The sequence below is a fragment of the Nylanderia fulva genome, unplaced genomic scaffold (genome assembly GCF_048542155.1).
Source record: "Nylanderia fulva isolate GAGA-0341 unplaced genomic scaffold, ASM4854215v1 Scaffold35, whole genome shotgun sequence".
In the NCBI taxonomy this organism is placed as follows: Eukaryota; Metazoa; Arthropoda; class Insecta; order Hymenoptera; family Formicidae; genus Nylanderia; species Nylanderia fulva.
The window spans coordinates 1,847,102-1,862,041 of record NW_028190422.1 but is presented as its reverse complement, the minus strand read 5'-3'; the positions used below and the strand labels follow the sequence as shown (position 1 = coordinate 1,862,041).

General features: G+C 45.1%; 1 protein-coding gene across 3 annotated transcripts in view; it reads right to left on the bottom strand.

The window, feature by feature from the left end:
* Positions 1–14,940, bottom strand: part of LOC114934935 (protein bric-a-brac 1) — a 379,696-nt gene that overhangs the window by 289,987 nt on the left and 74,769 nt on the right. For all 3 annotated transcript variants that reach the window (XM_085485241.1, XM_085485239.1, XM_085485240.1), the window contains exon 4: positions 2,201–3,366. In XM_085485241.1, coding sequence (XP_085341367.1) covers positions 2,201–3,166 — 966 coding nt within the window. In that variant the 5' untranslated portion in view covers positions 3,167–3,366. The remainder of the gene's footprint in view (positions 1–2,200; positions 3,367–14,940) is intronic.

Sequence of the window (14,940 nt, the reverse complement as noted above, 5' to 3'; positions counted from 1 at the left end):
AAGTAGCATAATTACGCGGATATGACGAAAGAAGGGAAGAGGAAGAACATTTCGTTAAACGGGAGTTGATTGTCCGGCCTAAGTCGACACAACCAACCCCCGCAACGTCCGACGGTCGTCGCGCTAGTTACAAAACGGCTTGTAACTAGCCGCACGCTTAATAACTTGCGCCGGTAGCGGACGATAAATAATGCAAGAGACACCGTCGTCCCGATGTAATTAACGAGAGCAGTCGATACCCCAGGCTTGTGCGTGCGTATGTGTGTGTTTGTGTGTGTGTGTGTTGTGTGTGTGCGTGCTCGTGTCACGTACGCGCGCGCGAACGCGAACGAGCGCGGTCAATATTTGTCATCCGCTTTAACAAAAAGAACGTTACAAAACGCTCGGCCGGATGCACCCCGGCCAAATATTGACTGCGCTCATTGACGTTCATTGATACTCTCAATTAGCGCATACCGTCGAAGCCAATCGCCGGGTAATTGGGATGGCCCTCCACCACCCTCCGCGCGGGAAAAGCGCGGGGGTCTCTCTCTCTTTCTCCCATATCTCCCCTCGGTCCCTTTTCCCGTTCCTCTCGATCAGATGCGAACGCAGTTTCGGCGCGAAAACTCGTCGTCCCCCGACCTCTCGCTATAATTGGCCGCGGACTCCGGTCGCGACTTTTCCGTGAAAGAGCGGCCAATTATATCGCTAGATATAGACACATCGTGCTCTGCCTTCCTCGACGATCGGTCGTTTGCCTTGGCGAGAGGACGAACGCGTGCCCTAATGACGTGAGGCGCGCGCGGAACGCGCGCCCTCTCTCTCTCTCTCTCGTTAACGATCAGTCGGCCGGCCTCTGGCTATCCCGAGACGGGAAAACGTCTTCATTCGTTACCAGGGGGAAAATTGCACGATTTCGAGTTAACTGCTCCCCCTCCGAAGGGTGAAACTTTTCCGTCGAGAAGGGAAGTTGCTCGGCGCGCTTTCTTATTTCGATTCACGACGCGCGCCCGGCACATTTGATATCGGCGCGGAGGAAACTTTTAATTGACTCTCTCCCGTTGCCGAAATTATTTCTAAATGTTGGCCAAATATATATTGGAATATTTCTCTTTTCGTTTATATTTGTTATCCGATATTGGAATTAATTTAAAATACATATGCGCGCGCGCGCGCGAAACTTTTTTAATGACGATACGGAGAAATTTATTTGCTCGTTTATTTAATGTTTTTAATGGTAAGATTAGATTTGTAATGCGCAGCTTGATAAGATTGTACCGTTATTTAAATTTTAGAAAATGTATTTTAGTAAATTTCCAATCTGCATGCACAAATCATATACATATATAATATTATATGTATATACACAGGAAAAAAAAATGATAGAAAAGCCTTTTCCTTACATCCTGCAAAATTGACCAATTTTTTTATGACACTTCTTATGAATCATATAAAACCTAACGTTATTTCTCTGACGGAAATGCTTTTCTTATCTTATTATCGTTATAACAGCAAGTGTAATTCTGACTTTTTTATCATCTTCCTGCATTTTATTTCTACTAATTTATCTTTGGCAAAAAGAGAAGCAATATTCTTTCGGTATAAAAACAGGAAAACTATTCTCGGTGCATCAGAATATATATCTGAGTGGTTCGGCGTTATCACGAGCATAAAAATCTCCTAATTACAACACTCCATGTAATTACGGACTTCTTGTTATACAATTTGCATCGAAAATTACATATCAGCACCGACGCGTGCAAAGACAAATGTTCCTCCGGGGAAAAAAAAAGATTAATCGCACAAAACAGTATCAGTATGCTTATAAAGAATCATTCATTCGGCAATGATTCTCAGAGATACACGCCTCTATAATAGTATGAGTAATAACTAAGTAGAGAACCTTCTTACGCGTTCACGAACGAAAATCATTTCGATGCATTTCATTTTTTAATATATAATTTTTTTAATGTATAACATTTCTTATGTAGATTAAATTGAACACCTTTTCACGAAATTGCGGACGGACACCCATCTTAACGATAATAACATTTCACTCTAATTAATTCTCCTGATGCTTAAATAGCGTATTCAGAAATTTGTGCGAAAAAAAATTCACTCGCTATTCGCATGAATGGGATCTGACGCATAAATTTCTCTTCGCGCAATTCTAAAAAACGGAGAATGATAGATGCTAAATAAAGAAAAGTTGACTCACCCTTTCCTCCTCCCGAATCATCTCCGCGATGCCGGGCTTGATCTCGAGATCGTCGGCAGTGACAGTCTGACTGCCGGTGCCCTGCGAATGATGCTGCTGCTGCTGCTGTTGTTGTTGCTGCTGCTGTTGCTGCTGAACGGTGAGCGGTTGACCGTGGGCGCCCAGGTGGTTGACGGGCGCGTGCGGACCGGAAGTCACGTGGCCGGGCACGTGGTGGGTCGACAGGGGGTGCGAACTCTGCTGTCCCTGCGGCGGCGGCGGCGGGGGTGGTGGTAAGGGCAGCGAGACAGGAAGGTCCTGCATGTTGATCTGCGGAGTGACGGAGATGCTAGGCATACTGGGCGTGCTAGGCGAGCCTAGGGACCTGGGTGTCGAGCTGGCGGTCGGCGGTATCATGTTGTGGATCTCGGGGATGACGATGTTGCCGGCGATCACGTCTTGGTCGTCGACGATGCTGCCGGGGCCCATGCGCTCCGGACTGGTGTTGCTGGACGGGGAACGCTCGCCGGACACCCGGCGACGTTTCTTCCGCTGCAACGCCGCGGTCGCGACCTCCTCTAAGGTCGGTCTGGACGTCAGTTCCTGTTCGCTGTTGACGTCCGCGAGGCCGCGAATCTTGAGGCTCTCCGCGACCTTGAGCAGCGGCCCGATCTGCTCCTGGGAGACGTTGATCTCGCCCTTGTACATAAACTCGACCGCAGCTTTCAGCTCCGGCCATTTGATGTCCTTCATAATGACGATCGGGTGTTGGCAGGGATTGTCGAAGAAGAGTGCTTGAAAATAGGGGCTGCAGGCCGAGAGGACCATCTTGTGAGCCTTGACGCTGTGCCCGTCGCAGGCTAAGGTCACGTCTACGAAGCTTTCGCTCTGTAAGAGCTGATCGAAGACGTTGGTTAGGTTAGTCTGATAATTGTTCCAGCGCAAACAAAATTGCTGGGGTGACCCAGCACCGCTTTGTTGCGTCATGATGTCGGGCGTGATGTGGCTTCCGCTTGTTTTGTTCCACAAGAGAGAAAGGGTTATATCCTTCTTCTCTTTCTCTATCGCTTTCTCTTCGACCTGTTCCTCTTCTTCTCTCTGTTTATCTTTCTCCTCGTGGCGGGTCTCGCCTCGGATTCTCGTTGTCGATGACGTTAGGTCTGATCGGATCAGTAACAAGGCCGCATCTGCAACACACACATGCACAACCACACGTAAACTTCCAGATGTCCGCGCGAAGGGACGCGGGGAGAAGCGAGAGCAGCTTTATCCGCGCGCCTCGTGGCAACGTGCGCGGATCTGTCAGACGCGAACCGACGCGGACGTCATCGTCCCAACGGGACGTCGCGGTCGTGCATCTTTCGGCCTAACTCCGAAACGTGGCGTACTCGAGTAACTCTCTACTTCACTCCCGTTAAAAAAAGTTAGAGTCCACCTTGTCTCCCCCAACGAAGCATCATCCGTAATGGAGGTTTCCCAAGGGATCGGGACTGGGGTCACCTCCCTGCACCACACTTTTATTCTCTCCTTTTTTTTCCCCCTATGTACCTAACCACCAATTTTGTCAGTCTCAAAGAGTCTCTGTCGTTTTCTGTCCGAGAGAAAAAGAGTCAGACTTCACCATGAAAAACCACCCACCACCGAAATACCCCGAAACGCGACGACGACAGCAACGATCGACGACGTTGCGGTTTCCGCGACGGAATCGCACGTTACGAATACAAATACGGATAGACGCGAGAAACGGCGTGCGGCGTGCGGCCCGGGTGTCCGCGTGAGAGACGCGTGCTGCGCGCGACGTAGGGTGTCGGAACGACAAGCGACGTACGATCTGCACCCCGTGACGAGCGCGTCGCGACTGAGAGGACTAGCAGCGCGGCGGCGGTTCGCTCGAGCGGCAGTGGTGGCACCATGCGCGGCGCGGTGCGGAGCGCGGCGCGGCGCGGCGCGGCGCGACGTGGAGCGGCAGCGGCGACGGCGACGGTGGCGGCCGATATCGCGCGCGCTCGCGTGAGGACGCGGTGCGGCGCGACGGCGGCTACAGCGGGCTGACGGCAGGAGAGACAGAGAGAGCGAGAGAGAGAGAGAGAGAGGACGCGTCGCGCGGGCAAGGAGATGGAAATGTTGCGCGCTGCGCGGGTAGAGGCGCCCGCCACCGTACCTCACGCGTCCTCACATTCCCCTCGCACCGAGGCAATGCCGGCCAATAGCGCGGCTCGCCTTTCGATCAAACGCGCCGCCCCCGGAGACCGCCTCATACCTCCTCTCTCACTCTCGCGGCCTTCCGCGAGGCCGCTTTGTCTGCCGTTCCGAGAAGGAGAGAATTCTCTCTCGCGCGGCATCGGCCCCGGCGAGGCCCACCGATCGGCCTCCCGAAACGGCGATCCGCTGATGATGATGAGAGGAGGCCGCGCTTTGCTGATGGCGGAGGTGGTAGTGGTGGTTGTTCTGTCGTTACTAGTATCACCGAGCGGTGGTGGAGAGCACGGCGGCACCGACGGCGACGACGAGGATGATGACGGAGACGCTGCTTTCTCTCTTTCTGCAGATGTCTCGACGTAGAAATCGATGCGTTCTAGGAAAGAATCGTGCGATTCATCCCCGCGAAGGGGCTGGGTATAGTAGGTTTTGCCTACTTCGTATCAACGATGAGATTTAAACGAGTGGGTAACGTGAAAACAATTTTTGAGAGACCATTCCGTAAGACTCTCCGACGATCTGAGATGTTTACGAGAGGCGCGAACGCATCTGATTGTGAAACTTCAAAGTATCAGTTTCGAATTGATTGTCAACGTGAAAGTTTTAATTGGAATCTATCAAAAAATGGACGTGTACGCTCAAAGTTGAAGAAATAGAAATAACGAAGATCGATTTCGAGAGAATCGGCCCAACTCGATTTCTTCACAAGGATGAACAGAGACGCATCAGCGCGTAGAATTCAATTCGCGAATGTTAAAATAATGATCAAGATTTGTTCTTTTACAGCGGTTGTAAGTGAGTTCAACGAATGCTGGCGGCGGCAGCGACGTCAAGGGAGACTTCTACAAACGCGGAGGGTGTTTTTGAATTTCCGAGAAAGCTCTCGAGTCTCGCAGTATTAAGTATAAGGATCTTATTGCACCTGCGCACAATAACGATTGTCCTGATAGCGACGAGATGAACGACTAGAAACGTGCGGCGTTCTAACCGTATCTTCTAAATGAGTCTGGTGTACACCGCATTGCACAGCCCGATTACTCGCCGCATTCTTCTTGGAAAGTTACGACGGTAATAAATAGACGTCGTAAGTTGATGAATAAATGATATTTTATACTGATTCTAGAACATATTTCTCAAAAGTCCCGGAAATATACGGTCGATAGTCAAACACATGTGTCTACAATTTTGAAATCCCCGATTTAATAAGATAGAAACTGTAATCTAGCGGAAGTAATAACTAAGAGAAAAGATAGAGAGATGCGTGCGAGTGCATTTTGTTTTTTGATATAGGTACTTTAATAATGGATATCTGGTATCAAAATAATTCAAGAAGGAAAATATGTTTTCTGTCTCTAAACTAAAACTACTTTGGAAGTAAGAAAGAATAGCATCTTTTCGATGTACAAAGTTCTGGGATAGCTCCAGAATAGACGATCATAGTTGTAGAGATAGATGACTGTAATAGAAGCTGCGCGCTAAAATATTTGCCCAAGTAATAAGTTCTTTAAGCAAGAATATAGTAGCAATCTTAATCAACCATCACATCTATGTCTTCCTATCTATTCGAATGTATATATATATCTATAATTTTTAATTAAAAGTCCAAGTCGCAAAGTGGGTGGCTATTATTCCGACATTGCTCATTCACACGAGAATAGTCCATGTTATTGTCCATCACATTAACAACAATCTTATGCGTACATACGTGTGCATGTGTGTATGTGTGTGTGTACGCGCGAGCCGCACCCCAAAGGATCCACCCTTTCTTTTCCCGCGGTGGCACGTGGCGGAGTAATTGGGGATGCAAAGAGCAGACGATTATTCAGCGTCGACGCGGTTTTACCGTCTGCTGTCTCCCGAGGACCGACAAGACGATATTGACGATCGAATTTGGGCAGTCGTGCCTCGATAACGGAGTTACGGAGCGCGACGTCGCCGGTGCCGGTCGGGAAAGATGGCGGTCTTAATCAAATTAAGGCTACAAAGAGAAACGGTCCGGTCCGACCCTTGCGAGCCACCCGCCGGACTCCCCTAACTGGCTATTAACTCGAATTTTGGTAATAGCGAGCGTCAGGTGGGGCGACCGGCCGATCGTCTAAGCATCCGCGAAATTTCCCTTTAAGCTTATTGTCAGCTTCTTCAGAATTTTAAACGTCCCATAAGAAACGCAGAAACGATTGAACCAGATACGCAGTATAATATTCAATCAGTAATTTTATATTTCAAAAATTTACGACACAAAAAGTCGTTCTCTTTTAATATACGCGAATTAATAATGATGTCAGTGCTGCAATAATGCTAAAACTATAGGAACGCAAAACTAAAGAACGAATAGGTCTCGCTAGAAGGATATATCTTCGGAATTCGTTCGTGTTCCTTTTTTTTTTCGATATACAGATTTATCGGCGTACTGCGGATTCATCGTAAAGAATGTAGAGTAGTCTCTAACACGATTTCGGTCCCCGCTCGAAATCGACTGCCCTGACTACCCCTGTCTCCCTTGCCGTGCGTAAAGCCGTATGCGCGATATTAGAAGCATAAAAAACGGGGGTAACGCGGTAGCGATGCCGAACGGCGAATGAGTCGGATATACGTGGACGAATAACGACGCCCGCGGGCTTTCTGATGAAGGAATATCGCCCGTCCTTTACGGACCGCAGAACGCATAAAAACGCGAGGCGGCCGGTCGCGTGCGTTATTTTTTCGCAAGTCGTACCGCGATCTATTCCTTCGCCGTGTGTGATTATCATCATGTCGCGCGTTCGCGGAAATGTCAATCGTTTTGTGACCGTACATTTCCGCATATTATTATTAGCGTCTCCAATTATTACGCAAGTACATTATTGTAAATGTCTGGAATTATTATAAATACGAATTTAACTTATCCTCTATTCGTTCGAAGAATATCGTAACTTTTTCATAACTGGAAATGAAAATGACATTTGATCGTGGAAATAAAGAAACGCGAAATATAATTTATTTGTTAGAATAAAGATAAATTCAATCGTATTTTTTTATTGCATATAAGATTTTGTAAAGAACTTGCTGCGTCGTCGCGGAGGAGGAATATTATTGTGACAATATATCGAATTCTATATTAAACTTTTTCTTGCGCAAACACCGAGAAACTTGTTAGTTGCAAGAACAGCAGAGAATGACGCTATATCCCCCGCAACAAAAATGCAAGCGTACATTCGCTGTAAAAGCGCGAATACGTACGACTTACATTTACCGTCGCAACAACTTTAGTTGCTGTTACTCGAACAGCAAATATGTAATATCAAACTTGATGTTACCGTAACATGGTTTATGTCGGCATAATATTTACAAAATATCGATGTTGCTCGTCAACTATACAACCTATTTTTTTTTCTCTTACAATTTCGCAAGATTTTCCTGTTTTAATTTTCGTTCCTTCTTATTTAGAAAAATGAAGACATTATATTGATTCTACGAATTTCCTTCGCGAATCCATTCCCGGTATTTTGCAAACGAAAAAAGTAAACAACATTCAGAACGCAGTATCCGCTAAGCCGTGGATCATCGCAAACCCGGAACGGCAAACGGCAAAGCGGGGGTTGGCACTGGTCATAACGCCCGTATTTCTCATATCGTTGATACTTTCACCCTTGCGTAGGGCGCATTGTAAGAGGGCGCGAGGCCGAGCAGGTGGTGGGCCATAAATTTTACTACGTAATATTGTTTAACTGCAAACAGTATACTAACGCCATCCGTCGTGGAGCTGGCGCGGAAAAATTTCGACCCAGCCGAGGAGTCGCGAGCAAGGATCTTTGTTCGAGAAATCTGAATTGTTTTCGTTAACAATCGCGACGATCGCGATTTCGCTTCAACCGCGATGATCTCGAAGCTGAGAGTTCTCGATCGTGATCTGCGATTTCGTACACGTTAAGGGGGAACGATTCGAAAGGGGGTCGGACAGTACTTTCTCGTCCCGACAATACACTCTCGGGAGCAAGTTATGAAAAAATACGAGATGAAAAAAATGAACGTGCGAGCGCGTGGCGCGCGATAGAATAAAAGCGCCAAGCATCAACGCGCTCGGATTTTCTGTATCCGTCACTATTTCCATATCTGTAACAGTGCGCCGCGACCTGACAAAACGCGATGGAAAAATCTTTTCTTCCGTAAAAGGCCGTCCATGATATCGTAACGCGTTTCAAACGGCTGGCTTTTACTTCTAGATATTCGCGCAATATCTTTGACGCGAAATTTCGATCACGATATTCTCATTAATTTCAAAATTCGCGAAATTCGACGGAACAAACTTACATAACATGTGAAGAGGGGATCTTTATATCCTTCTCGTAATAATATAAAATAAATGATATATATAGGATAAATATAATAATACGGGAATAAAATAATTGCATTTATACAAAATAAGTAACGACCAAAGTATGTATGCTTCTTTGCATCTCCTGTGAGAAAATCACTTATATACTTATTCTCCACACCTAGACCCAAGTATTCTCCTTTCTCTATATAATTTGAAAACGTAATATTTTCGAAGAGATAATTTTTGTGAAAAATTTCCTTTCGTGGTATATTTTTCGTTCTGTCAAATAAATCAATTCTTGTTAACGTAGAGATCCCTACCACATTCATAATCGGCCCGTTGTACAAGAAAACTGACAGAAGGCCTCGGGATTAGGTTCTTCTGGAGTATTTAGGGAGTATTTCAGATCAGATCTTTATTTCGTGGCACCGCGAGAGAGATCGATCGATCGTCCCGTCTTGCGTTCCACGCGTGTCTCTCCCGCGAGAGAGGTGGCTTAAAATTAGCCATTTCCACGGTAATCGCTACCTGCTCCGGCGACGCCAGCACTCCCCCGGCATTACAGAGACGGCAGCGGCCTTGCGTTCGCATTGTACAAGAACAATGAGCAAAGAGAAATATTGATGATGCTGCCGCCGCGTGGCTAAGCGTGCGCGAGCGAGCGAACGCGTGTACGAACAGCGGATTGTATACAGGGTGTCCCGGAGCGATCTCCTTACATTATGCAAAGTCTAGATTTCTTCGAGAAAAGAGGCTGGAGATTTGACAATTGTTCAGCCAAAATTTGCGCGTTCTTCATTTCCCTTCATAATCCCTCCTCGTTAAATATTTTGATATACAAGTCTAAAATTGATATTCCATTGGGATTGAATATATTTGGAATTAATTGACGGACGAGATTTCGCGAGATTATTAATTTTTATTTATATTTGATCGCAGACGGATCCGATTTAATAAGTTACTTTGATATGTAGAATCTATCATGCAAATTCATGTTCAAAATTAATTATACTTTTGAGACAGTTTTTGCCTACTTTTTCCTTATCGCTCAAGCTATATAGTAACAATAAGATACTTTATTTTTCTGAATATTTTCCCCGTGTAGATCTACATATTTATATACTAAAGCACAACCGAAAGAAATACCATGACGTTTGAAAATTGTCTGGAAATTTACAACTAATTTGAAATATTGACGCAAATAATTACGATAAATAGTATGTGGGATTAACCTATGACCATGTTTACAGGATGTGTTTGCAAAACGTATACCATTTATACATATTTTAATAACAATGTAGATCAATGTGTAAATCATATGGAACAGATGGTGAATATTTAATGTAAGACAAACATAAAATTCTTCATGTTTTATTCTTGAAATATTTTGGATATATACCTCTGTATTTTATTTTGTTCAATCTTCAGATATTGGTAAAATGTTTCCTTCAACTCGCGGTTATAGAAATTAAAGTCTTTAAAATAACTTGAAAATTTCTCGATGTATCTCGAAATGATTGCCACTTTGCGCTTTGATCTCTAGAACGTGTCGTTGTTTTTAGAGCACCCAGTACGCACGTGTATGCTTGTGCAACCTAAAAGGACCGTGCGTATATCGCGCGGCAGACGCGAGAGAAAGAGAAAAAGGGAGAGAGAGAGAAATAGAGAGAAGGGTTGAGGGGGATAGTGAAGTATCCTACGTGAAAGAAAGAGAGGATGCGAAGGAAGCTTCGAGAGGGTGACGAAGAGAAAGGGAGCACAGAGAGCGGCTGCAGAAGAGAAGAGCGGAGAAGGGGAAGACAGAGAAGAGGTAAGGGTGAAGAGCGAGAAGAGAGAGAGAGAGAGAGCAGGAGGGATAGCGGAGAACGAGAGGGTTATACGCTTAATATTTCAGCATCGCGAAATTCTGCCCCTGAATCATTAATCGCTCGCTCCGGGGTGGTGGTGCCTAGCCGAGTCTCTGCCCTCTCCTGGCAGCCCGTCGTTCGCATCCCCTCGTCCATCCAGCGCTTCTGGTCGTGTCTCTCCTCTCTCGTGTTTCCCATCCCCCGTCCTCGCACCCTCTCCTCCGCCCCCGGTAACTTGCCTAACGCGACTAGGAAAGCCATCCGCGTGAATATTTCGAGTCCTCGCCGATGCAGGAATAGACTCGTCGACTGAGCCGTAATTAACCCGCTGATTAATTACCGTGGCCGTGTTACGACGAGTATCACGCCCGAGCGTGGTATCGCGACGCCTCGCGATACTCTCGCGCGATGCTGCACTCGCGTTTCCTCTTGCACACAGCCTCTTGTTTCCAAGGAAGCATTCGGATATCTTCTGAATGCCGACGGTATTCTCTGCGTAATCCCCCTCCGCTTACAGCGATTAAAGCTATCACGTGTCGAAATGCTTACGTTGTCTATCGAGTTTGTCTGCGTTTAGTTAACACTTGTCTGAGGAGAATAAGTCGGAGAATAATTTGTTGGTTTTATCGTTTCACGGTATAACGTGAAATCGAGTGATATATGTAATAATAAAAAATATCAAAAAATCTAGTTGTGCGATCAACTTAACTGCACAAAGAGATAATACAAGTGATCAACTTGTATGTGATCAACTTAACTGCACAAAGAGATAATACAAGTGATATATGTATAATAATAATAAAAAATATCAAAAAAATCTAGTTGTGCGATCAACTTAACTGCGCAAAGAGATAAAGTTTCTTTGAAGGTTCTTAGAACGAGAAGGGCTATCTAAGCATCGCGGATCAACTCGACGTCGGTAAAGAGCAATCATATGTATACTTGAAAGCAAGTACGCAACATTTCTAGAATAACCTGTGTTTTGCTAGTCGGGAATCGCGTTCGATGTAACTATATAATTTGAATGGTCACATTCCCACGCTACCTGAGAAGGCGGTACGCAATCGGGGAATCTCCTCAAGAATATGTTCCCTCGGAGATGTATCGATATTTACGCGCATCCGTTTCAATCCGTGGCGGCGAATCCGACAACGAAAATAGAGGCCTAGGATGATCCCGTCCCCTCATACGACCAATCCGATTTTACGGCTGATGAAAACATCGCGTAAGAATGTGGAGATTGACGAAGAAAACATACTGCCTCTTCAAAAAATTACCTTCTAATCTTGGAATAATTTTATTCATATACTATATATCTCATTCTCTCGATTTCATCTATTTATAAATTCTTTAGGGGTTTTTAATGATCTGCATGTCGAAATGTAATCTGTAATCGTTTTTGTCAAGTCGCGGCATTTAGGATTTCGAGTGAAGATGAGTTTATTGTACAGTCTCGGGACATCCCGTATTAAAATTATACTTTGCAACAGAGAGTGTTAAAGGGAGAGATTAAAGGGTTAAAAAGGACCTATTCCGGATTCACGCGGGTGCGAGTACAGCGCGTTTCACTGCACGATGACAGGCTACTTCATACCGAGTAGCAGAAATGTTTTCACCACTTACACACGTTGTCGCCGCCATCGTCGTCGTGGGCATTGTGCTCGTGTAACATTCACGCACACGGCTGCACACGCTGGCAATAGTTATTAGTCGTAGTCGCTGCGGAGCGTGCACGTTGTGCACGTGGTTAACGTTGCAGAAGGGGACGCGATGCGGCGAAGAGGAGACGAGAAGGGAGGGGAGGAAAGGCGAGTGGATGGGTTGGTTTGTAGCGAACAATGATATCGGGTATTTGATTTGTAACCGACGACAATACCGACTTGCGACCCCGCATTTCATCCCTCCCGCCCGTTCGCCTCCGCCACGTTCTCTCTCTCTTCAATCCCCTCTTCTTCTCTCTCTCTCTCTCTCTCTTTCGTGTTCGGCGCCACCCTGTACATACTATATGTATCTGTATACATAGACCTGTGTGTACCTATAGAGCCGCAAGACAAGGTTGTCGATAGCGAGTGCCACCTTTATGGCGCCTCCGCAAACGGATCCTTTCCGATCCCATCCCTGGACCAAGAAATTAGTCCCCTACATGCGAAATTCCCTGTTCCGATCGATCGCGGTACGTTTTGTTCGACTTTCAGAATTGAAAAATCTGGATCGTCGTAAATGCCAAGGTATTGAAAGCTACAAAGTGCAAGAATTCAATCGCAAAAACTTTAAGCTCCTTTAAAGATTAAACACGATATCACACACCGAATTAGACTTTGATGTACAAGAAGTTTGAGCTTCACGAAATAAGATTTGAAGAAGTTTCTTTTTATAATTTTCAAGATTCGATTTCTACTTATAAAAATGATTAGGTATATATTTCAATCGTTTGCTCGAGAATCGATGGCGACTAAACCTTTCATCTATATCTTCGAAAGAACATTGCGTTCTCCGCGTACTGGAATATTCAAACGAGCCTCTAAGTTGTTGAAACTATCCGCGACATGGCACTTTTCGCGACCCTTTCGGTCCCCGCTGCGAGGAAAAAAAGAATTAAATTGTCATCGGAGGTGGAACTTGTTGTGCGCGCAGGACGATTGAAGCACGATGAAAACTCCGCGTGTTCATACGAGTTTAATCCGCAACCCCTTTCCTGCATTATTTATGCGAACGCGTGACCGTCGCGCGAGCAATAAAGCAGGACTTTCTCAACCGGCGGTTCTCAAACGCCGGCTTTTGCCGTCTCGCCCTTTCGCCCATTTAGGAAGAAAGTATCCGTGGAAAGAAATTATTCACGGACGATTCTACGGGAACAAATCTCCATAAATATCTGAAAGACGAAAGGAACGAAAATGAAAATTCGATGCACCGTTTTATGGCGCGTATAAGCGTCCACCGTCCTCGCTCGTCGTAAGGAAAGATCTTCTTACGCCGTTGTTGCATCATGTATCCGATTGCTGCTGCTGCAACAGCATTTTCCTGAATATTCTCACTGTCTCACAAAGTACTAGGAATTTAATTGTGATTCCGTTTAGCTGCGGAGTAATTCAGTCCAGATCCCCGAATAAGTTCTGAGCTAGCGATGCATTAAACGAAAAGCTAGTTAAGGGCCGTCTAGCAAGAAGCAGCTGGAGATCCGAGGAAACAATCGGTCATCAATATTTCAGAAGCTTAATACGTTAATACTTAACGTGTCTATGCGCTTCCGCGTAAAACGTCACGGTGAACTCTCGGCGAGGAGAAATCTATAAGTAGAACGCATAACGACACCTAGAATGTTAATGATGTAAGCGATCTATGTTTGCCGCAAAATGCGTTTAAACTGTGCGAGAGCGCGGATCCGCGGATTATAATTAACTCGGTAGCGATAATTTGGAGTATATAACCGCCAAATGAGTCGCGAGACGTGTCTCGATACTACTGCATGAAAATAATTAATCATCAATATTCGAGTAGCTTATATTAAAGTGATGTTGTTGACCGGTTAGCGTTATAAATGGCTCAGCTTTTCTTAAAGAGAAAATTACAATCCAATTTTATATTCTAGAATTAAATATTCGGAAATATATCATAAATGAGAAAAAAAGTCAAGCTGGAAGAGAAGAAATACATATTGCACGAAAATTATGTACAATATATAAAAATTGTATAACGTTTTTGAATGGAAAAATATGAATAAACGAATGTATGTAGGGTGTATCATATTCCTGACTTCGATAAAAAAAAATCAGGGTGAGAAAAAGAAAGAGAGATCAAGATATATATTTATATATACTATTCGCAGAGGACTGCTTAAAATCTTCAACCGTCTTACAAAGTACAAACATACCATTTGAGAAAGAAAGCATTGACCCAGCATAAAATAACATAATCCGTAGGCAACACGACTAAAGATTTCATACTAGACGCTTGAAGTAAGAGAGTAAAATAAAATAAAAATGAGATGAACAAAGTAAAGCGAAACGAAGCGAGGAAAGGGAGAGAGAACGATCGCTTTCCTTATCCGCGAGAAAGAGATGTTAAAAGAAAATGAAAAAAAAACAGCTTATAAATGAATACAGAGAAACGTTTGTGTCGAGAAAGCGGAAGCACAAGGCCGCGCCATCTCGCGAACGTACATATTTGGCAGAAGACGGCAACCAGGTGCAACGGACCTATTGACGTGTTAATTGCGCCTGAATAATTAAAGGGGGTACCTTTCCAGGTAGCGCGGTGCTCTGTCCTTTTAAAATGTCCCCCGATCTCGTTAACCCGCTCGAGAGAGAACGAACGCAGAGGGAGAAGACGAGAAGAAGAAGAAGAAGAAGAAGAGGCACGGAGGGCAAAAACGCAAAGATACGACGGAGACGACGTTACGAAGCAAAATCGAGACTAAA